General features: G+C 40.6%; 3 protein-coding genes across 3 annotated transcripts; 1 reads left to right on the top strand and 2 right to left on the bottom strand.

The window, feature by feature from the left end:
* Positions 1 to 1278: 1278 nt before the first annotated feature.
* Positions 1279 to 8577, bottom strand: asb14a (ankyrin repeat and SOCS box containing 14a). The gene is made up of 12 exons (XM_029431009.1): positions 8444 to 8577; positions 7481 to 7527; positions 6422 to 6556; positions 6179 to 6337; positions 5172 to 5417; positions 4075 to 4246; positions 3844 to 3949; positions 3443 to 3622; positions 2815 to 2943; positions 2605 to 2733; positions 2093 to 2246; positions 1279 to 2014 (listed from the first exon to the last, which is right to left on the bottom strand). Exons 1-12 carry the CDS (start codon positions 8575 to 8577, stop codon positions 1839 to 1841), a joined length of 1767 nt encoding a protein of 588 aa, XP_029286869.1. The 3' UTR covers positions 1279 to 1838.
* Positions 8578 to 12493: 3916 nt separating this feature from the next.
* gmppb (GDP-mannose pyrophosphorylase B) lies at positions 12494 to 19178 on the top strand. Its single transcript, XM_029431013.1, has 8 exons — positions 12494 to 12570; positions 13259 to 13307; positions 13469 to 13611; positions 14000 to 14158; positions 14352 to 14430; positions 15727 to 15854; positions 15955 to 16137; positions 16234 to 19178. Exons 1-8 carry the CDS (start codon positions 12526 to 12528, stop codon positions 16363 to 16365), a joined length of 918 nt encoding a protein of 305 aa, XP_029286873.1. The 5' UTR covers positions 12494 to 12525; the 3' UTR covers positions 16366 to 19178.
* Positions 19179 to 19971: 793 nt separating this feature from the next.
* LOC115007775 (nuclear factor 7, ovary-like) lies at positions 19972 to 21372 on the bottom strand. The gene has a single exon (XM_029430740.1). The coding sequence runs from the start codon at positions 21370 to 21372 to the stop codon at positions 19972 to 19974; it is 1401 nt and encodes a 466-aa protein (XP_029286600.1).
* Between the last annotated feature and the right edge of the window lie 1097 nt (positions 21373 to 22469).

Here is a 22469-nt window from a genome sequence, read left to right as displayed (position 1 = left end):
TTATTTCTATATAGAACAAGGGATAGTGGCGCCTCTTGTGGCCGAAATAAGTATTACAACACATTCTTATGACACCTGCTTTTATTAAATAAAAAGATAACGTACAAAATAAACACATTCACTTTCCAAAACTTTATTTTCCCACCTGTTTCACAGCATCTTTTTTCGGGGGGGGACTTAAAACTTAAGATGTTCTTACGTCTTAAACACACGAGAGAAAACTATTTAACATGAAAATCACCAGAAAGCCTCGCAGAGCTCCGTAAATGACAAACTAAATGACAGTTCATCATCCTGTGGTTGTCAACCAAATTGGGCACAGTTCATTTAAAGATATCACCACTTATCTCATCCGATTGGTCCTGATGAGATGTGTTAGCCAATCACATTTGTCCATTTATGCTTCCTTCATCAAGCTCCAGAGGCCGGCTGTGACGCAGCACCGCCCCCTGCTGGACAGCAACTCAACCCCAGGAGCTGGAATAAGACAGAGCAAATATGAATATTTTATTTTTGGTTTATGGAGGTGATAATTTATTTTTTTATTGTACCTTTTACCCATGTGTGTGGGTAAATGTTTTGTCTTTTACATGTATCCCCCCCTACCACCCCACAAATGTATAAAATGTAAAGAAATTCAGAGACACAGTGTGTGAAATGTCAGAATTACGCAGTATTATTTGCCGCTGCTGACTCAGCTTCAGACAAAAACCAGAGTGAGCCCAACACTTCTTTGTGTGTGTGTGTGTGTGTGTGTGTGAGCGTGTGTGTGTGTGTGTTTGGACGCAATCTTTAGTCTTTGGTTTGTTTCACTTCACATTTTAAGGAGCTGCATGCACATTAACGTCCTCCTGTTTGGGTCAGTTCTCCACCACGTCAAACATGTTTGAGTCTAAAGCAGCGATGGTCCTCGTGTCCTCTCAGATCATCATGATGTCTCATCATGGATATTAGCCTCAATGATTGATCAGAGTTATTTAGCAGCATTTTCTGCATCTGACATCATCCTGACTGTTTGTTAGAACAGTGGAAGTAAAGTGAGATTAAATCTTTCCAGAAGCTTTTGGGCTCGTGTTGTAATTTACTGTCCAGACGCATCACGTGAACCTGCTGCAGAAGTCTCCGTGTCGGATGAGACAAATGTTCAATGTATTTTCTCTGGGTTGAAATCACCACCTGCAGTTTAAATACTTTATACTTTAATCTTACGCCCTTTATTTTCTTTACACTTTGATATCTGTGTCACCATTATTAAAAGACAACAAGCAGGGTAATAAATAATCCTTTATTCATTTCAGCAGCATCACATTGTGATGAAGTAAGAACTCTAATGCACAGTTGTGTTGTGAAATGATCCTCCTGATCTGTGATAAATATAGACCATAACAAACAGTAAACCCTGTCTTTCAGGAAATTAATACGTTTTAATAGAAAAATACAAAACATTTATTTATGCATGTTTAATCCTTGTGTCTCAATAGGGACTTTTTTAATTTTCGGATGTGTTCGTGCACGTGACATACGTTTTGGAAAAGGTGTGAGTTTCTTTTTATAGCAAATACCTGCTAACTTTCCTGGTTTCCACTCGGGGCATCAATCACAATCAATGTTGCTAATAATTTACATATATTAACAACCAGCAAACAGCAAATAAATACATTTTTGTGTTTAAAAAAACAAAAACAATGGTGGCATTATGTGAACAAACTGGAATATAAAAGGTTAACATTTAAAAAGTTAGTTAGAAAATGTAACTATATATATATTTAATTTAATTTAATTTAATGCGGATATAGTTTAAATGGATGCACACGAGTTAAATACTTTTGGTCCTCTCGTCACCCCGCCGTGCCTCTCTGCATGACGTACAGCTCGTGCTCCCGGTACAGGATGTAGTCCTTCAGGCGCTCCGGTAACGGCACGAAGCTCATGAACACCGGCGATCTGAGCCGAAGGCGACCGAGACAACGACGAACCTGCAGCCGACAGAGATGCTGCAGACAGCGAGCGTTTTCTGCAGAGGAGGAGGAAACATGGAGGAAGATGGTTTCGTTCTTGATCGCAGGGATTCATGAAGTTTGATTTAATTCACCTTGCAGCCTGCAGATGTCGGGCCACTGCTGCTGCTCCATCACAGCCGCCTTCAGCTTGGAGCACAAGGTCACGTGATCCAGGTAGTCCAACAGGACCAGAACCAGTTGACCTGAGAGGTGCTTCAGCCAGGAGACGGAGATCACCTCGCAGAACTGACACAACCAACACAAGAGATTTTACAATCTGACGAAACAAACATCAATAGATGTGATTAACAGATTCAGCATGCAGGAAATGAAAATTACATTTTGTTGCAGACATTTATTGTCTCCAGAGGATAAATCTTAAAGGTAGATTTCACCCGAACAACTGTATACATTGTAATCACTGGACAAATGAAAGCATATCCGTGCAAACAGACTTCAAGTCCGAACAAAAGACAGCAAATAAGGTAATAAGACGTGGAATGTATCCTTCTGTATCCAAACTGTATTTTACTTTCAGATGTTTTTAGGATTTAAATGCCAATAAATATATATATCTTTCTGTAGTTCTGATAAGGTTCGTCACCATGGTGTTGTTGATCACAGTCTCGCTCCATCCCGCGTAGTCTTCAGGGACGTGGGAGCCGTTGCCGTAGGGACAGTCAAAGCAACGTCCCGCATCGTAACCGTAGTTACACAGCATCCTGAGAAGCACCTGACACACCAAACAGAAACATCTGTGAATTCAAATAAAGATGTTTTATTAAATGCAACAATAGCAGGAGTGGTGGTTCACCTCGTCTTTGAGAGCGTACTGCAGCGCCGAGGGGAAGTGAGTTGTGTTTATTTTGCAGTAATAGTTGACGTTGGCTCCAAACCTCAGCAACAGGTTGATCAACTCATAGTTGCCCACACGCAGTGAAATCTAAAGACAGTAACACAAAGGTTTCTGCTCAGGGATACACAGACAATATTGTCATCATTGGTGTGACTATTTCTTGACGAACAACAGCGTATCCTTTCGCTAAGTACTTCCGTGAAACATCTCCGGGTGTAGCTTTGGTTGCCAGATATGATCAGCGAGCAAAGTCACAATGTTACCAAACCTGGCAACCTCACCGTGAACACAAGACTTCAGAACGCTGTGAAACAGTTCCAGCGCGTAAACAAGCGTGATACAAAAGAGTGCGTTATGCTAAGCTAAGCTAACTACATCTTGACTCCAGCGCCGTACTTAAGACACAGACATGAGATTGATCTTCTTCTATTTAGTTTGTCTGGTTTAATGACACACACACACACACTCACTCACTCACACTCACACACACACACACACTCACTCACTCACACTCACACACACACACACACTCACTCACTCACACTCACACACACACACACTCACTCACTCACACTCACACACACACCTGCAGACATTTGATTGGGTCTTGGTTGGTCATGGCCCCGGCCTCCAGCAACATTTTGGCTGACGGCACGTCGTTATTTAAAACCGCGAAGAAGAGCGCCGACTTCCTCTCGTCGTCATAGCTACGCTGAGCCCAGGGATGGAGCATGTAGTTGGGGTCATAACCTGCATCCAGCAAGACCTGAGTTGGGGAGATGGGGAAAGTGTTTTCCAAGAAATTATACGGAACACAACAATTAGTCAGGAAAAAGGCCACGATTGTATTTAAGTTATTAATTGTTTTAGTCCTTTTCTACGTTCCAGCTACTCGGGTGTGAAGTTTAATCATTTGGTTTGACACATAAAGTCGGGTAAAGACAGTATGCAGGTAACACACACACACACACACACACACACACACACCTTGATGCAGTTTGCATGTCCTCCTGCAGCAGCAGAGTGTAGAGGACTTATCCCGCTGTCATTGACTTCTCCTTTAGAAGTGACTGGAATCAGCAGATTTAAAACTCTGAGACACACACACACACACACACACACACACACACACACACACACACACACACTGACTACCTTGCAGAATCAAGCAGAACAAACGATGGTCTCAGGGAATATGATGTAATTTTTAACATTTACTGCAGGTGTCCTCGGTGTGCGACGCGGTGGATCGGCATGTGTCCCGTCTGTTTGGCTACATTGGCGTCGGCGCCGTACTCCAGCAACAGAGTGATGACCGCCGGATCTCCAGACGCAGACGCCTCGTACAAGATGGAGGCCTCATCCTGCGCCTGGGATAGGACGTGCGCCCCTGTAGGACGAACAACGAGAGGGAATTTAGCACAAAAGACTCACTTGATGTTTCTAATTCTCACATCAGCTGTAGCTGAACTTCACAATGCAGTTACACAGGAAGAGGTATTAAAGTAACGTGAAGCATTAATCTGTAAGCAGAATGTAAACGTTTTATCTATCTATATTTTTATATAAATATTCTCTATGCTAGAATCGAACATCAATCAAACGACCGGCTTTAGTAAAGATGCAAATACAACATCTATCATCAAGACAATGTCTCTAATGAGAACTAAATGTCATTTAAAGTGGTGTTAGTGCATTAAAATACTGCAATACAGCATTTCTGATCATGTGTTAAACTACTAGATTGATATTAATATATAAATATATACGGAACAGAAGTTTTAAGGGTTTCTTTTTTAGTTAAATAACCTCTGGCTAAACAAAGCCAAACAAATTGTACCGACAAAAATACTAAAGAAAACACTTTTCTATAATATTTCTATCCTATATTTATATTTTAGTTTGGTATAATATAGTGTATTCTTATTCCTTTATATTTTGTATTGTACTATATATATATATATATATATATATATATATATATATATGTCTAGTGTTGATATTTATATATTTACTGTGTATTTCTTTACTCCTGTGCAATGTCACACAAGAATTTTCCAATTTAGGATCAATAAAAATCATTATTTATTATTTTTTTATTATTTTTTAAATATCAAGGGGAGGATCAAGTGATTAAAATAATTTTAATGCTGCAGGGTTTTATATTATATTATATTATTATTATTAGACATAATTGTCATACAGTCCCTAACCTCAGATCCCTCTGCCATCCTTTAATTTAGAATCTGCCATATCTGGTTGCAGTTTTAACGAGGTGATATAAATATGAACAGTGAGAGTAATACTGCAGAGACCTCTCCTCAGCAGAGTCTCCACCACCTGCAGGTGTCCGGCCTGAGCGGCCAGTGCCAGCGGCGTGAGGCCGCAGTGGCTGCGAGGGTCCGGCGGCGCTCCGGCCTCCAGCAGCAGGGTCACCAGCTCTGCTTTACCCAGCCGTGAGGCCTCGTGGAGCGGGCGGCGGCCGTGGCAGCCCTCCTGGTTCACCCTGGAGCCCCGCTGCAGCAGCAGCTGCACCAGGTCAGCGCGGTCTGAGCGGATCGCTGCAGGATGATAGATGTTGTACAAGTGATGATGAGAAGAAGCTAAAACAACATCCGGGTTATTTTATACTATATTTATACTTCCACTTTATTCAGAGGAAAATATTTTACTTTTTACTTCACTACATTTATTTGACAGTCTTAGTTACGTTACAAATATATTTTTTGCATATGAAAACACTTGAAGTGCTGATAAAATATGTTTTGTTATATATTAAACTACCCAACAGTTTATATAAGTACATCTGAAACAATTAATCAATAAGCTGATTGACAGGGAATTCATTGGAAAATATTTTTTCATGTGATTTGTTGCTTTTCCTTTTATTTTATTTTTAATTTTTTCAAATTAATCTGCAGATTAATCAATAATGCAAATATTCACAAGGCATAATAATATATATAATTCAAAATGAGCTCTACAACAGTACAATCCTGCTTTTATATTAATGCATGAGTAATAATAATATCATCTGATGTAATGTGGTTTTACAGTCACAGGGGACATTTTTCTGATTTTTAATACTGTTTTCCTGAATATTTTACATTTATTTTGTAACCGTGTCTCCCATCTCGTTGGTGTTTTAATATCTTAATATGAATTCATGGCTACTATTTATTTGTTGTGTATTTGCAATATTTATGTGATAGTTGTCGGAGATGGAGAGCATCAGAATCTCATTGAGATATACTCAGCAGATCAGAGAACAAGAAAGGAAGTAGGAAACAAAAGGACGTAACGCGCTTTGAGGTCAGCCTACCTGCAAGCAGCGGGGAGTCCTGGTCGCTGTCTTCGCTGTCCGGCTGGGCTCCATGTTGGAGGAGGAAGGAGGCGTTTTCTATCAGACCTCCTTCTACTGCCAGGAAGAGAGGAGTCTGACCACGAAGAGTCCGACTCTCCACAGACGCTGAGCCTGAAACTGGAGCACAGGATGCTTTGTGGATCTGATAACTCTCAGTTTCATTAACGGGGTTTCATGTTATTGTGAAGCTGTGCAGAGAACCTGTGAATGTGAGCTCCAGGATGCTCGGGTTGCTCCGAGCAGCTGCTTCATGGAGAGGAGTCCAACCTCGGCTGTCCGTCTGTGAAAACTCGTCTCTCTGTCGGAGAATGAGATCCTTCAGGAGCTTCTCGTTAGCTGCAGGGACAGTGACAGTAAACATCTCCACTCCCGTTTTATGTTAGGAGCTCATGTTCTTTCCCTACATATGGGCTTTAGGAAATACAATATTGATTATAAAAGCTGATTTTCACATTCTGCAACAAACACCATCACTTATTTTAATGTAATACATTTTGATATTGTTAGATACGGCTGAGTATTATGCATTTTTGGGATGTTTTGATGGACTTACATGCCACTTTTATTAGTCACATGGTCACTTTTAGGATGCATAATTGGTGTGTATTGTTGTGTATTTTGTGTGTTGTCTTTTATGCCAGTGCCAAAGACGGATTTCCATTCTATACGAATCTAATGGACAATAAATCAGATTAAATTCAATTAATTTATTGGAATAGAAAATAATGTTGGTGTGTTTTTTTGTAAATGTATAGTTAATAGTTCTTATTATTAAAAGGAAGAAACGAGGTCCATCAAATTAATGCAAAGAAAGTGGAATATAAAATGTAATTTTCTCCCTTTTAGGTTTTTGAATTGTTCTCAAAGATGAACACAGGAAGTGATTTACAGAGCAGATATGTAAACTGTCATTTCATTGGTCTCTAAGATGAACACAGGAAGTGATTTACAGAGCAGATATGTAAACTGTCATTTCATTGGTCTCTAAGATGAACACAGGAAGTGATTTACAGAGCAGATATGTAAACTGTCATTTCATTGGTCTCTAAGATGAACACAGGAAGTGATTTACAGAGCAGATATGTAAACTGTCATTTCATTGGTCTCTAAGAGACATTCAATGTGGATACATTAAAAAGAAACAAACAGTTAGCCATCAGAAACTAAAGAAGTAAACCTTTGAGTCAACTTAAAATGTAAATAACTTGAAGTTTAATTTGTATATTTCATAGTAAATCCCGACCCCCCCCCCCCCCTCACCTTGTCTTATAGCAGCGAAGATGCTGTCTGCAGACTCAGGCCCGGAGCTGCAAAGAAGATCACAAGTTAAACACAAACATCTGTGAAACGGAACAGAAAAACATTCACCTGCTGAGAATAACATCGGTACAAAAAGTAATTTTAAAAATGAATTACGTTTTAATGTATTGGTTGTAAAGGGAAAACAACAAAAAGGGTCAAAGGGAAAAGTTCAAAGCTTTATATTGTTTTATATTTTTTATATTTATATTTTTATTTTATATTGTTTATAATTTTAATTATTTAGTTAACTTTGTTTATTATTTATTGCTATATTTTTTATATTGTTTTATATTCTTTATATGTTTTATATTGTTTTATATTTTCTATATTTTTTATATTGTTTATATTTTTTATATTTGTATTTTATATTGTTGTTTATAATTTTAATTATTTTGTTAACTTTGTTAATTATTTATTGCTATATTTTTATATCGTTTTATATTCTTTATATTTTTTATATTGTTTTATATTGTTTCATATTTTTTATATTGTTTATATTGTTTATATTTTTTTATATTGTTTATATTTTTTATATTGTTTTATATTTTTATATTGTTTTATATTCTTTATATTTTTTATATTGTTTTATATTTTTATATTTTCTATATTTTTATATTTGTATTTTATATTATTGTTTATAATTTTAATTATTTTGTTAACTTTGTTTATTATTTATTGCTATATTTTTACTTGTCTGATAATATTTTAATGCATTGGGAGTTTGACACTTTTAAGTTCTTTTGATTAGTGGAAGAAATTCATATTAACACAAAATGTGTTAAATTATATTTCAATAAACAACTAAGAAGGAGGGAAAATTGCAAACACAGAGGACAGAGAAGGAACGCGCAGAAGCTCCACCATGTTGGAGTTCATTTCCCCAAACAAACGAAGCGTCACAGAGAAGCACGTGAGACTGACCTGCTGCTGTCTCGTGGCGTGGAGGCTCGGAGGCTTCCCTTCTGTTTGTTGCTCTCCAGCAGACTTTGTTCAATCATGTACTGAGTCGCTGCATCATCGTCGTCCTCATCATCTTCAAATCGCACAAACTCCATGATGTCCACATACAGGCTCCTGTTATTTTATATATATATTATATTATATTATATTATATTATATTATATTATATTATATTATATTATATTATATTATATTATATTATATATATATTATATTATATTTCACTGAAGCTGTGTGTGATCAGCAGGCTGGGGTTAGATGCTCCTGAACACGGGACGTGATAGTTAGATTTAATCTGCTGCTAGAACATCTAATCTGCTGTTCTCAGACTTTCCACCAGATTCTGTAACCTGGCTGCAGGGAGATTATCTCAGAGGTGATGGAGGGGGCTCAGAGGTGATGGAGGGGGCTCAGAGGTGATGGAGGGGGCTCAGAGAGGGGGCTCAGAGGTGATGGAGGGGGCTCAGAGGTGATGGAGGGGGCTGAGTTCAGAGCTCTGCAGGCCAGTAACAAAACATTTCTTCATGGACCTTTGTGCACGGGGGCAATCGTCATGTTTAGAGACTGTCAATATAAATCCTACACGTCCTCCTCCTTTCCGCCTCATTCGCTTCCCTCTTCCTCTTTCCTCCTCCTCCTCCTCCTCCTCCTCACCTTGACCAGAGCCTCCACCTGGTGCAGCAGGATGGGTTTGTTGCAGAACTCCACCATCGGTTTGGGGACGCTCAGCGTGAGCGGTCTCAGCCGGGTCCCGTAACCTCCCACCAGGATCAAAGCCTTCATGCTTCTGCCGTTAGCAACCGTTACCAGGGTGACCACAGCTCAACAACAGACAGCAACCACCTGAGCGGGAGAGAGGAGGGTCACGCTGACGGACGAAGCTACGATAACGTTACATAAAGTTATGTAATCTGAATTTACCAGACTGTTGTAGTTGTTTTATGATTTTCCTGATCAGTGTGACATTCAAAATGATTAAATTACTCATTATTTTGAGATTTACAATGCAACGTCAGCAAAAACATTATTCATAAAATCCTACTTCTCATGTCTTGGCATTTTATTGATATTTGCGGGGACCCTGAGAAACCCACAGTAACGCTGATTATCGCTCCAAACATCTCAGTGTAAATAATTACCAAAAGCCCGTCAACACTGCACTCGTGTTGCAATATTGATATTGAGGGATTTAGTCAAAAACAATATTGTGATATTTTTCCATATGGCCCAGCACTACCTGCTAAACAGATGTTTTATTTTGTGAAAAACTTTAATTTTCATACAAAATAACAAGTAAAATAACAATAAGCATGGATCATCTCCAGCTGCCATCGTTTCTGGGATTTGGAAATGTAGTTGCACTTTGAGAACCTGGTTATAAATCTTTTTATCTTGTAATATGTGGCACATTTATCAACGGTTTGAAGAGTCCGCAGAAAAGCGTTACGGTTTGTTTAACAACGTGAGTCAGGGTCCAAAGCTGACTCACTGGGACAACAAAACGTCAGGAAGGGTCACTCACTGCCGCTGTTGGCTCTCAGATCCGTACGTTCATACAAAGTTCACATTTTGGCCAAAGAGAGGCGCTGCTGAGATGAAGGAGCTTAACATCCTTGTTCAGGGCAAGAGGCGGATTTGTATGTTGTAAAACTTGACCAACCACATTTCTCTTTACAAATGAATGCCACGAAGTATTACTCACGTTAAGGTTGCACCTCACAATTGTCTACGTCATTCTTTAGACAATACTAGTTCAAGTTGACGTCTTTGGTCTCTTTGTTGGCCAAAACAAAACATTCAAGAGATATTTATTTTTAAATGATATAAAACAAATCATCAAATTAAAAGTGTTGACAATTATTTAATCATCAAAATTGCTCTTAAATTACATTTCTGCAGTGGTGGAAAGTCTCGCTACATTTACTCAAGTTTATTTATGACATAACAAATAAACATAATCAAATAAAGTTTGATGTTATTACTGTATATCATTAAGACTTTATTGATCTCCAGGGGAAACTAACAAGCTTCCCAGCTTAAATAAATATATTTATAACCCTAATACAAGTTAGCCTCACAATCACCAGCTACAATAGTAAAGTGATGAACACATTAATGCACTAATAACTATAATACAGTAACATAATATACATTATTCTGAAATGGGCCATACTACATAATGTAGATACTTTCACTTTTGATACCAATACTTTTGTAATTACTGTGGTATTATTACTTTTACTAAGTTAAAAGTTCTCAATACTTCTTCCACCACTGCATTTCTGTTCATCAACTCATCTTTTTAACTGAGGAATTATTGCAGCAGTAAATTAAATATCTATCTTTAATAACTCATATAAAATATGTTCGACAGGTATGAATGAGTCATTCAAAAGTCCCATGACAGAAAGAAACCGTGTCTTCCTAATGATCCTATCACATTATTTATTTATGAAAGTCTGGCTGTACTCACATGTTAGTGTTTTATTTATTCAACAAAACAGCAACATACACAGGCGATAAAACAAGGGCACACATATTATTATTATTATTATTATTATTATAATTATTATTATTATTATCACCAGCAGCTAAATCAGCTGTTATAGCCACACAGGGATACAGTGCGTTATCCACTGTAAAAAGGCAACAATGAATGAATGAATGAATGAATGGAATGAATGAATGAATGCATGCTTAGTATAAACCAAAGAAATGCTCCGACACAAATGAACTCCTAGTGATTGTAGCTAACCCATGTTAGCTCATCTTAGCTAACTGATGACTTGATTTACAGCTTTGTACGACACGCCGCGTGCTAACTAAATAAGTTAGAGCCCTACTCTTGTCTTCAGCCTGTGTGAACGTGAATAAAGAGGGTAAAAACTTACTTACGAGATGTTGTTCTCCAAAACTGTCCAGGAGACGTGAAACTCGGGGAATGACACGTAAGATCGTTCAAATCCGACTTGCTTGTTTGGTTTCCGGTCGAGCCGCTCAGCGTCATAACAGACAACGCGACACAGCAAACATCCGGTCCATGGTTTCAAAATAAAAGCACGCTTTGTTCAGTTAGTCCTTAAAACTGTGAAATATTTAAAATAAGAAACTAAGAAAACTGCCTGAACAATATTATTGTCATTATTAATAATAATAATAATAATAATAATAATAATAATAATAATAATAATAATAAATATTACGAGGAGGAGGAGGAAAGAGAACGGTGAGAGAGAGTGAGAGAGAGGGAGAGGGAGGGAGAGAGAGAGAGGGAGAGATGTGATGAACGATAAGTGAGAGAGAGATGAGAGAGAGAGAGAGATGAGAGAATGAGGATTGAGCGAAGTGAGAGGTGAGCGAGAGAGAGAGAGAGAGAGTGTGCGAGAGACAGAGAGAGGGAGAGAGAGAGAGGGAGAGAGAGAGGAGAGAGATGTTTTGCTGAGAGAGATGAGAAGAGAGCTGTGATGAGTAGAACAGAGAGAGGGAGAGAGAGAGAGAGAGAGAGGAGAGAGTGTGATGATGAGAGAGAGAGTGTGAGAGAGACAGAGAGAGGGAGAGAGAGAGAGGAGAGAGAGAGTGAGAGAGAGAGAGAGAGTGTGAGAGAGACAGAGAGAGGGAGAGGAGAGCGAGAGAGAGAGGAGAGTGTGAGAGAAGAGAGAGAGAGTGTGAGAGAGACAGAGAGAGGGAGAGAGAGACAGAGAGAGAGAGAGACAGAGAGAGAGAGAGACCGAGAGAGAGAGAGACAGAGAAGAGAGAGGAGAGAGAGAGAGAGAGAGAGAGAGACAGAGAGAGAGAACAAAATCTTATTTTATTGTGTTCATAACTTCATCTCTTGATGAATTTGGGTTTTTGAAGCCTCAATAAATGTGTTAATTGTTGCTGACGTTTCATTGTGTGTGTGTGTGTGTGTGTGTGTGTGTGTGTGTGTGTGTGTGTGTGTGTGTGTGTGTGTGTGTGTGTGTGTGTGTGTGTGTGTGTGTGTGTGTGTGTGTGGTGTGTGTGCGCAGGCCGGGGTGGACCATGTGATTTTGGCAGTGAGCTACATGTCGGAGCTGCTGGACAGAGAGATGAGAATCCAGGAGGAGAGAGTATGTTCAACACACACACACACACACACACACACTGAATGTTTTATAGTAACTAACAGCTGTGGCTTTTCCTGAAGGGTCAATTCACACAAATCACAAAACATATTTTTCCACTTACATGGTGTCAGGTATATTTCTGCACATTACGAGAGAGGTGGATAGAATTGAACGGGACGTTTCATCAACAACAGTTCTCTCCTGTGTGGAAGAGTGTGAGGATGCATGTTACAGCTTCATCAACTGTCAATCGATCTTTTATTCAGTGAAGGTGAATTAGTTTAAAAACCCCTCTTTTATTTTGAAGGCCAGAAGGAAGTCGTATTGTTGCATCTTAACGGAGCTTTCACTGTTTGTTCATCGTCTGCACAGATTTCCAGCTCGGTCTTTTCTTTCTGCTGTTTTATCTTTTTGATTTGAAATACATTTTTATTTGAAGTCAAAGTCTGGCATGATGCAAACTTTACTGCTGCAACAGTTTCACCATTTATATGTCAAATACTCGCCTCGTGTTACATTAAACAAAAAACGTCAGTACTTGATATAGAAATGGTCATTTTAAGGGAAAGTATTCCTTTAAACTCTTTGCCCATTGGATTATTTTGCTCTTGTTGGGAGTCTGGTAGAGCCGACGCCCCGACAGCTGTTTATGAACATGTTGTGTTACAGAAATCTCTTCTCTTCTCTTCAGCTTGGGATTCGTATCTCTCTGTCTCACGAGAAGGAGCCTCTGGGCACCGGTGAGTTTCTCTTCACTTACTCTCCTTCAGACACGAGAACGTGGTTCCCAGTTTGTGTAGTCGCAGTGTATCGTAGAGTCCGATCCATTGGGACTGAACATTTTGATATGATTAATAAAAAGGAGAAATGAACATGTGTGTGTGTGTGTGTGTGCGCGCAGCCGGCCCGCTGGCGTTGGCTCGAGAGCTGCTGAACGTCGACAACGAGTCGTTCTTCGTCCTCAACTCGGACGTCATCTGTGATTTCCCGTTCAAAGACCTGCTGCAGTTCCACCACAACCACGGCAAGGAGGGAACCATCGTGGTGAGACAGACGGAGACTGTTCAAAGTGTCTTTCAGAGTAAATCCAGTCACAGGGAGACGAGCGCTGCAGATTCATCCGTCACATTTAGGCGGTTTTTAGCTCTTCTAGACGAAAGTTAACTACTGTGAGAGAAATGTGAGGAAATCAGTGAGAAACGTCCCGCAGCGGAGCGTTGAGGGAGTTAGAGACCAAAGACAATGGAGTATAAATTTATACAGTTAAAGGTAAAAGAGAAAATAAAGTATTATATTGTCGTAGAGAGAAAACATTTAGTTTCATTGATAAAATATGAGACAGGAGAACAGATGTGTTAACTTAATTTCAGCCCATTTTATGTGTGTGTGTGTGTGTGTGTGTGTGTGTGTGTGTGTGTGTGTGTGTGTGAAGGTAACGCGGGTGGAGGAGCCCTCAAAGTACGGCGTGGTGATGTTTGATGCGGACAGCGGCAGGATACATCGCTTCGTCGAAAAACCGCAGGTCTTCGTCTCCAACAAGATCAACGCCGGCATCTACATCTTCAATCCCAGCATGCTCAGCAGGATCCAGGTGACCCCCCCACACACACACACACACACACACATATATATATATATATATATATATATATATATATATATATATATATATATATATATATATATACATACAAATATGTTAAATTCCCACATTTATACTTACCTTGAGTGTGTGTGTGTGTGTGTGTGTGTGTGTGTGTGTGTGTGTGTGTGTGTGTGTGTAGCTGAGACCAACATCCATAGAGAAAGAGATATTTCCTGTGATGGCAGAGGAGGGGCAGCTGTACACGATGAAGCTACAGGGTAACTATGACTACTACTGCAGTACAACACTAATCTATAACACACACACATTTATTTTATTTATCGCTGCAACTAACAAATATTTTAGTTAATCTGTGAATTGTTTTTCAGATTACACACTTTGTTTTAAACTCTCTGTAAAATCTCAGATTTCTTTTTTTAATTGTTTTTGTCCCAGACTTGTTGCGGCACCAGGACATTCACTAAAACACTCAAACATTGCTTTACCTGATTTATTATCTGAGTTCATTCTTATAATGAACTAATCTAAGTCTCTCTACGTGGACAGCAACGATCAGTTACAACCTAATACAATATTATAAATAACAATACGTGAATCTATAAAAAGTGTCTCAACATTAATCCAACATTTGTTCCGCCATGTTTCTGCGTAACATAATGTGAACTGGGCGAGTTGTGTACCAACGTTTGCATGAATGTTCCCAGAACAAATCTTTCTGATTATTCTGCCAACACATGAATGCAGCATGTAGACGACAGTTGAAGCAGGAAGTGGCTCTTTGAACTGTGATGATGTTTACAGCACGGTCTGACTTTTATAAATTGATTGTTCAGAATAAACAAACGACTTGTGAGATTTTAGAAGTGCTGGTAGGTAGTTTCTACTTGAGCCAGGCTTAATGTTTCCAGCCTTTATGCTAAGCTAAGTTAGCGTGCTGCTGGGGATCCTCATCAAGCGCACAGACATGCATTGTGTTCCCAGTGGTTTATTTAGTTATGTAAGAAACTATAGTAACATGATGATGTGGTGGGAAGTTGACCTGTCTCTCAGCTCACTCAAACGTGCCGGCTGATTCAGATTTAGCTACATGCTGTCTTCACCATCATTGTTGTCATTGCAGTCAGATCTCCTGGTTCGGATTCCTTTGGTGTCCATCTTTCAGGAGGATTTATATGGGAGCCGAATTATCCCGATAGTCCTCCTCCTCTGCAGAAAAACGGACCCAGTGTTGAAAAATGTTTACCAACACTGAATAAAGAAGTTTCACGCTAGAAATCAGCGTTTCTCTGATGCTGTTTGGCTGCAGCTAACATTTGCTCAGCTTAAGATCCAGACCTGCAGAAATAATTCTTCATGTGGTTAAAGGGGCGTCAGGAGGAGGTAGTGTTTCTTTATAGCTAAATGTTGGCTGTAGTGTAAAAAGGCGCGCCACAAATAAAAGTCCATTTACCAAAATATATAGTTAAAAACGTTAAGATGTGAGAAGTGTCTGCTGATCATGTGACCTTCGGTTCCTCTCCTGCTAACTAACTCACTGCTCTCCCTGTCTGCAGGTTTCTGGATGGACATCGGTCAGCCGAAAGACTTCCTGACAGGGATGTGTATGTACCTTCAGTCGCTACGACAACACGCTCCCGAGAGGCTACGCACGGGACCCGGTTTCCTTGGCAACGTTCTGGTGGTGAGTTCAGCTCGTGGACGCTGCACGATGTCAAATAAACAAATCGTGCTCCATGATAATAATAATAACGATAACCTTTCATTCTCGCCTCGCTCTGCAGGACCCGACCGCGCAGATCGGGGAGAACTGCACCATCGGCCCGAACGTCACCATCGGCGCCGGCGTGGTGGTGGAGGACGGCGTGAGGATAAAACGCTGCACGGTGCTGAAGGGAGCGCGGGTTCGATCGCACTCCTGGCTGGAGAGCTGCATCGTGGGGTGGAGCTCCTCCGTCGGCCAGTGGGTGAGTTCACTGATCTGTCTCTACCACAACTATTAATAAATCCAGCGTGTCCCAGGCCCCCGGTCAACAACACGGTAACACTTGAGCTTTGTGCAGGTTCGTATGGAGAACGTGACGGTGTTGGGAGAGGATGTGATCGTGAACGACGAGCTTTACTTGAACGGAGCCAACGTGCTGCCTCACAAATCCATCAACGAGTCGGTGCCGGAGCCGCGGATCATCATGTAGCAGCGGGCGGAGGAGAGAAGCCTTTTTATACGAACTCCACTGGACGCCCAGACTGTGCCAGAGAGAGAGGAGGGACGGACAGACGGCTGGAGGGAAGAAGAAGAAGAAGAAGAAGAAGAAGAAGAAGAAGTTTTTCTTTTATATTTAGTATTAATTTGGACTTTTTTTTGTCGCCCTGTTCGGCTGCACTGTCAATGATCAGTCACTAAGCAGCCTTCCCCGTCAGGAAGGTTAATACTTGTTCTTTAAGGGCTGCAGGTAAAACGTCAAACGGTAACGTCCTGGATGTGGCGGAGGGTAAATGTTTTGGGTAATGACGAGTTCACACCAAATGCAAAGCCAATTCTCTGCTCCCCTTATTCCCTCCTCTGGTTCACGACAGCGCTGGACCCCAAAGTAAACAGATGTTGCTCTGATTTAATTGATCACACCGCATGAAGAATTTGCTTCGCGTTTGGTGTGAAACAGGAGGGAGGGGGGCCGATACAGGCTGGTTGTCTGTCAGATGGCGGAGGGACTAATGTGAAGTGTATTCAGGGGGGAGCGGGTTAGAGAGCGATATGCACAGGTTTTGATTCACTATGCATTTAGTCCTGGACAGCGAACAGGCACTGAAGGATCATAATTTATGCTTTTCTGCTGTTGCAACTGGAATCATAACGGACGCTGAGATTTCTAAATGCAGTATGAGTTCTAGTTAGTCAATGATTATAGTTCTGATTATTTGAAGTGGGTTGTATGAGGTATCCGTAGTCAGTGTATTACCTACAGTAGATGGCGGTCGGCACGCCCCCGGTTTGGAGAAACCGACAGATGTACCAGCACAGCAGTAAAGCAATGTGCAGCAAACATATTTTAGTCATACTAACCATATTTCCAGTGCTTTAGTTGCTGTCAGCCCTTTCCGACAGGGAAATGAAGCCGCAACCAGACTCCTTTGACAAAAACAGTCATTTTACCTCTCAGAACACGGGAGTTGCTGTTCTCCCGCCTCCTCGATCGGTTAGTTTATTTGTGTTATTGTTTGCCTTTGGTGTTTTAAAGGGTTAGTTCGGATTCACCAAAGTCACACAATAACAAACTAACTAACCAATCAAGGCCAGCGGGAGACCAGCCATGTCCATGTTCTGCCAGGTAAAATATCTGTTTTTGTCAATGGAGTCTGGTGGCTTTGAATAGAGCGTCGATAACTGCTTCAGTTCCCCGTCGGAAAGGGCTCTCTGCAGGCAAGGTAAGGCGGTGAAAATATTCTAAATAAACTGACTTCAGGTGGCAAAGATACGTTTTGCCGATGCCCACATCCACAGCAGTAGATTGCACATCCAGCAGACACGGAGGAACATCATTATCCAATTGTTATGTTTGTGTCCACTTGATGAATGTAATTAGATACATTTTTATATAAAGATACTGATGAGTGCAGATATAAAGTGGATGTCTCGTTGCCTTGGGACAGGTTTGTCTGATCTTTGTTGTTATCATGAAAACTGTGCTTCAATACCAAACTGGTGACCGCTCTGTACAAAGTGAACAACATGTAGCACGTTTTCTTTACAACAAACTGCAGTTTATCAAGTGTGTTTCCAGATATCAGTCAGGCTGCATCTTTAAAATAACATCAACTTAAGGTGAATCTCTATTCTGGTTCATTCTGATCTGACTGCCCAAAAATATCTTATGAGAAGCTCGTTAAATCCCAGTCTTTAACTTGATGAATGTTCTTCAAGTGAGGCTAAAAATGTAAAGTTTGTCCCAAAGGTGGCGCTAGAGTTAAGGTCAAGTTGTTCCCTGACTCTAAAGTATTTGTACGGTGGCCACTTTAGGACATTTCAGACTCAGTTAGCTGCAGTTTGCATGTTAACGTGCTAATGTTCGCATGTTTCCGGCCTCCACCAGATCCAAGAGTTCATATAACACTATGTCCACACAGCTTTCCTAAAGCAATACTTCAAACTGTGCATTAAATACATGAATGGAAACACGGCTCCAGCTGCTGCTCTGCGCACTAGGAGCCTGCACACCTGGGGGGTAGAACTTCCTGCTACCTCTTTGTGGTTGAAGCTCTTCATTAAAAGGCGATTGAATGAATTTCTGAACCACATTTCATTTGCTAAAACTAAAGTATATTAATGACCATGAAGTGTCTCCTCACGCTCACATGAGGGGAATCGATGAACCCTCCTGACTTTGTCATCCAGGGTTGTAACGCTGCGAGAGTCTCACAGTACAATAACTGTGAAGGTGTCACGGTATTACACCATTCTAAATGCTATTTGTATTTTATCATTTTCAATCACCCCCAAAGGAATGAGAACAGATTTATAAACCTGATTAAAATAAGTGAGCGTGTATCTATAATGTTTTATGAATTGTAAAGCCCTTTAAGCCTCATTCATTAATATAATTCACTAAAGCATGTTAGTTTACATGTTAGCAGCACTAATACATCTCTGCTAGATAATAAAATAACATCAGCTGTGAGTTTTAAAATAATGTCCGAGTATTATTAACTTATCCTGTAGGTGCTGCTGTCTGCACCTTTAACTCACACACACTCAATATACCGCCGTGTACCGTTACAACCCTGGTGTCATCCTCAAAGCTAGGTTTGAATGTTAAACAATAGCCTCCTGATATTAAAATAAAGGTTTCTGGAGCTCGTCGTCGACACGACACTTTGTGAGTCCAGAGCCTCAGACCTGAGCTCTGGGGTTTCTTGTTGTGTTCGTGATGAACGGTGTTTAGGACACTGAACATGTAAAGACTTTGTCTCAATGGATGAAGTCAACTCTTGTAATGAAGTCTTTTTTAAAGAGAATAATATAATCTACTGACGACACGTTGTGTCCTCTCGCCTTTTTTGTTTTGTGTCTCTTCACTAAAGATCAGATCGACGAAGGTAATGTATAAGAAATGCAGGTAAACAATAGAAACACATGTAGAAGAACATGTAGGCCTACTTATGTATTACATGAGAGTATTTATACATGTTAGGGTCACAGTGTCAGATGTCATCGAAATATTTGATGCAATGTAAAGAAAGTTTTTAAATAATATTTATAATGTTATCAGTCAAATTCATCTTTCATTTTGTTTAATGTGCATTTTGTATAATCTTTGCAAATTACTTACAGTCAATATGAGAATAGGCAGGTGGAGAGAGTAACTAACTGTACACAAGTGTATTTATATATATTTATTTATATATTTATATATATATATACCGTTATTGTCAATCCCGATGTATTGCAGCACCCCTAGTACACACACACACACACACACACACACACACAGATATAAACATGTATTTTTTTCTTTCATAACAACTAGAACATGTATAGTATAAATACGCTTAAAAGTATTTAATGATTTCTTAAGCTCGAGCGAATCATAGTATCTCCAGCACCAGGTTCATCATCACCATCGTCTTCCTCATGTTCCCCCATCAGTTCCCGATTTACACCTTTTACATGTTACTTCTTCTCAGAGTCACAACTGCGTTAAACCAGAAGAGTACCGACATCCTTCTTTACATCTCGGCCTGTGTACTGTGCACACTGGTTCTGAGAAAAGGGACACACACACATACAAACATAGCATGCTCAGCTAAGAGTGTGTAAATGAAGGGACTGCGTGCTGTTCCACGGTCACAGAGACCTTCGCTGGTAAAATCTTCAGTGGGAGATAATTCAGGGTGGCGATGTACGGAAACAGAGTGCCAGTGAAGGTGTGTGTGAAGGTGTGTATGTGTGTGTTGGTATCTAGATTAAAGAAAGACAGCTTTCCTTTGTCAAAGTCCAGATGAACTCTGATCCTCCGGAGCTTCTTCTTCACTGAGAGAAATGTATGCGGGGGTGGTGGGGAGGCTGCTACATACTTTCCATCAAGGAGACAAATTTCCCAGAATCTAGTCGGTATTTTTCCCTTTCTCCGGACAGACCCCTTCATCACACCGAGGCCCCAGGATTCATCATTTATAACCTCGACGTCCCAGCTGTGAGTCCCACAGTTGAAGCCCTCAGAGCCCAGGACACTGATGTCGTAATCAAACCTTTCTGGGTTTGCAGGAAGCTGCCGTTTCTCTCCAGCTCTCACGCTGGTCAGATCTTCAGACATGACGAGTTCTGGACGAGCAGTGTTTGGATCCAGAATCACAGGAGTGTAGGAGACCATCTCCTTCATCTTGTTCCAGATGATGAAGCTCAGGTTGCCCAGGTGTTTGGCCTCGTTGATCAGAGCACCTGAGACCAGCTGTGGATCCTCCAGCAGGGGGCGCTGCTGGACTCTCTGCACTGCAGCCTTGTAGTTCTGCAGGAATGAAACGTTTTCAGCTCTCAGCTCCTTCTCTGTGACTTTGATGGTGTCTGAAAGATCTGCTATATCTCTGCTCAGAGCCTCAATCTTCTCCTTCATCACCTGACTCTTCTCATCCTCTTCGTCCCTCAGAGCACAGATCCTGGCCTCCTCTTCCTCTTGCAGAAACCGGCGAAGCTTCTTGAACTGCTCCTTAATGTGCATCTCTGTGTGTCGGGCCTGGACCTTAATGTGTTCTGCTGTTTGATCACAGTTTCCTTTCACTTCTTTAAAGATCTTCAGTTTCTCCTCTAAGGGCTTCAGGGATTTCTGGAGCTCCTCTTTGAGATCCTGTGCAGCTTCATCGATGGGTCTGAATCTGTGGTTGTTGTGTGTTTTTGAATCTCTGCAGATGAGACACACCGACTGCTGATGGTCCAGACAGAAGAGCTGGAGTTTCTCAGAGTGCAGACTGCATCTGTGATCTCTGTCCAGTAAGAAGGCCTCACACAGGTTCTTTAACGCCAGATTACGAGGTGGATCACTCTTTGAGGATCTTCTCTTACAGCACGGACACTCGCGTCTTTCTTTCCCCTTCCACCATCTCAGCAGACAGTCTTTACAGAAGCTGTGGCTACATGACAGCACAACAGGATTTTTAAAGATTTCATGGCAGACAGGACAGCAGAGATCCTCCTCTGATCTGGAAGACATGTTACCTCTGAGTGAAGCTGAAAACAACAAGCAGACGGGGACGTCTGTGATGTTACTTTCACTGTGTCATGTGAAATCAGCAGCAGTACTCCAGTACCCCAGTGTTCCCAGTATTTCCTCCTTTATGTCTCTCTGTGGAGTTCAGTCCGCTGTTTTAAACACAGTGTCATATGACTCACGGCATTTGATGTCTACATTTATATAATGAGGAACAGAGATAGTGCACACACCCACCAACTGCAATGAATACCTGTCCATTAAAAGGTGTGGTTGCAAAAGCAAGTTTTTAATTAACTGTGTGTGACAATGTCATAACACCGCCGGCATGGGAGAGAGGCAGGTGCATGTGTGTGATTACTTTCTTTGCCACTTTAAAACGACCCTTTACAATAAAAATAATATAGCGGGGACCCCTCTTGTATGTCCCTTGAAATAATTGAGCCTATGGTGAAAGAACAACACAAGAGACATGTATTAGAAAGATCAGCACATTCTCACATCAGCAGCAATAAAACGCTGACCAAGCTTCAGCACCCTCACTTCACCCTGTTGGAAGTGAGTTTGGAAAGATATTAGACATGTTTTATTTGAAGAGCATTTCTTAAAACAATAAAAGAGTATCAAGTGTGAATATTATGTTTCGAGCTATTAAGCCTTTTGAAAAAAAGATTTGATATCATGACAATTTAAATGAATGAATCTGAAAACCTTTCATGGCCCCCCCTGGCAGAGTGCGCCGGACAAAGCTGTGCTTTGAGCTAAATGCTAACGTTAGCATGCTAACGTGCTCACAATGACTGTGTTAAACACATATAATGGTCCTTTCTTATCTTATACTGTCTTATTCTTCATATGCTCATCTTATGTTTGTCCTACGTACAGCTAATGGGACCAGCGTACGCTCTGCTCATGTCCCCTTGACATTCTTGTATCTCTACATGTGCCAGCTTGTATCTCTTGTATCAGCTGGATGTGCGTAGTTGCACAGCCACCCAGAGTAAAAAGCTCACTTCTTTAACCAAGTATCTTTATTTCAGTATAATAGATTCACTTCTCACCACCCTTTGGTTTAGTTTGTATCGGCTGGATTCCACGAC

The sequence above is a fragment of the Cottoperca gobio genome, chromosome 5, assembly GCF_900634415.1.
Source record: "Cottoperca gobio chromosome 5, fCotGob3.1, whole genome shotgun sequence".
Classification (NCBI taxonomy): Eukaryota; Metazoa; Chordata; class Actinopteri; order Perciformes; family Bovichtidae; genus Cottoperca; species Cottoperca gobio.
This window is presented reverse-complemented; position numbering and strand designations above follow the sequence as displayed.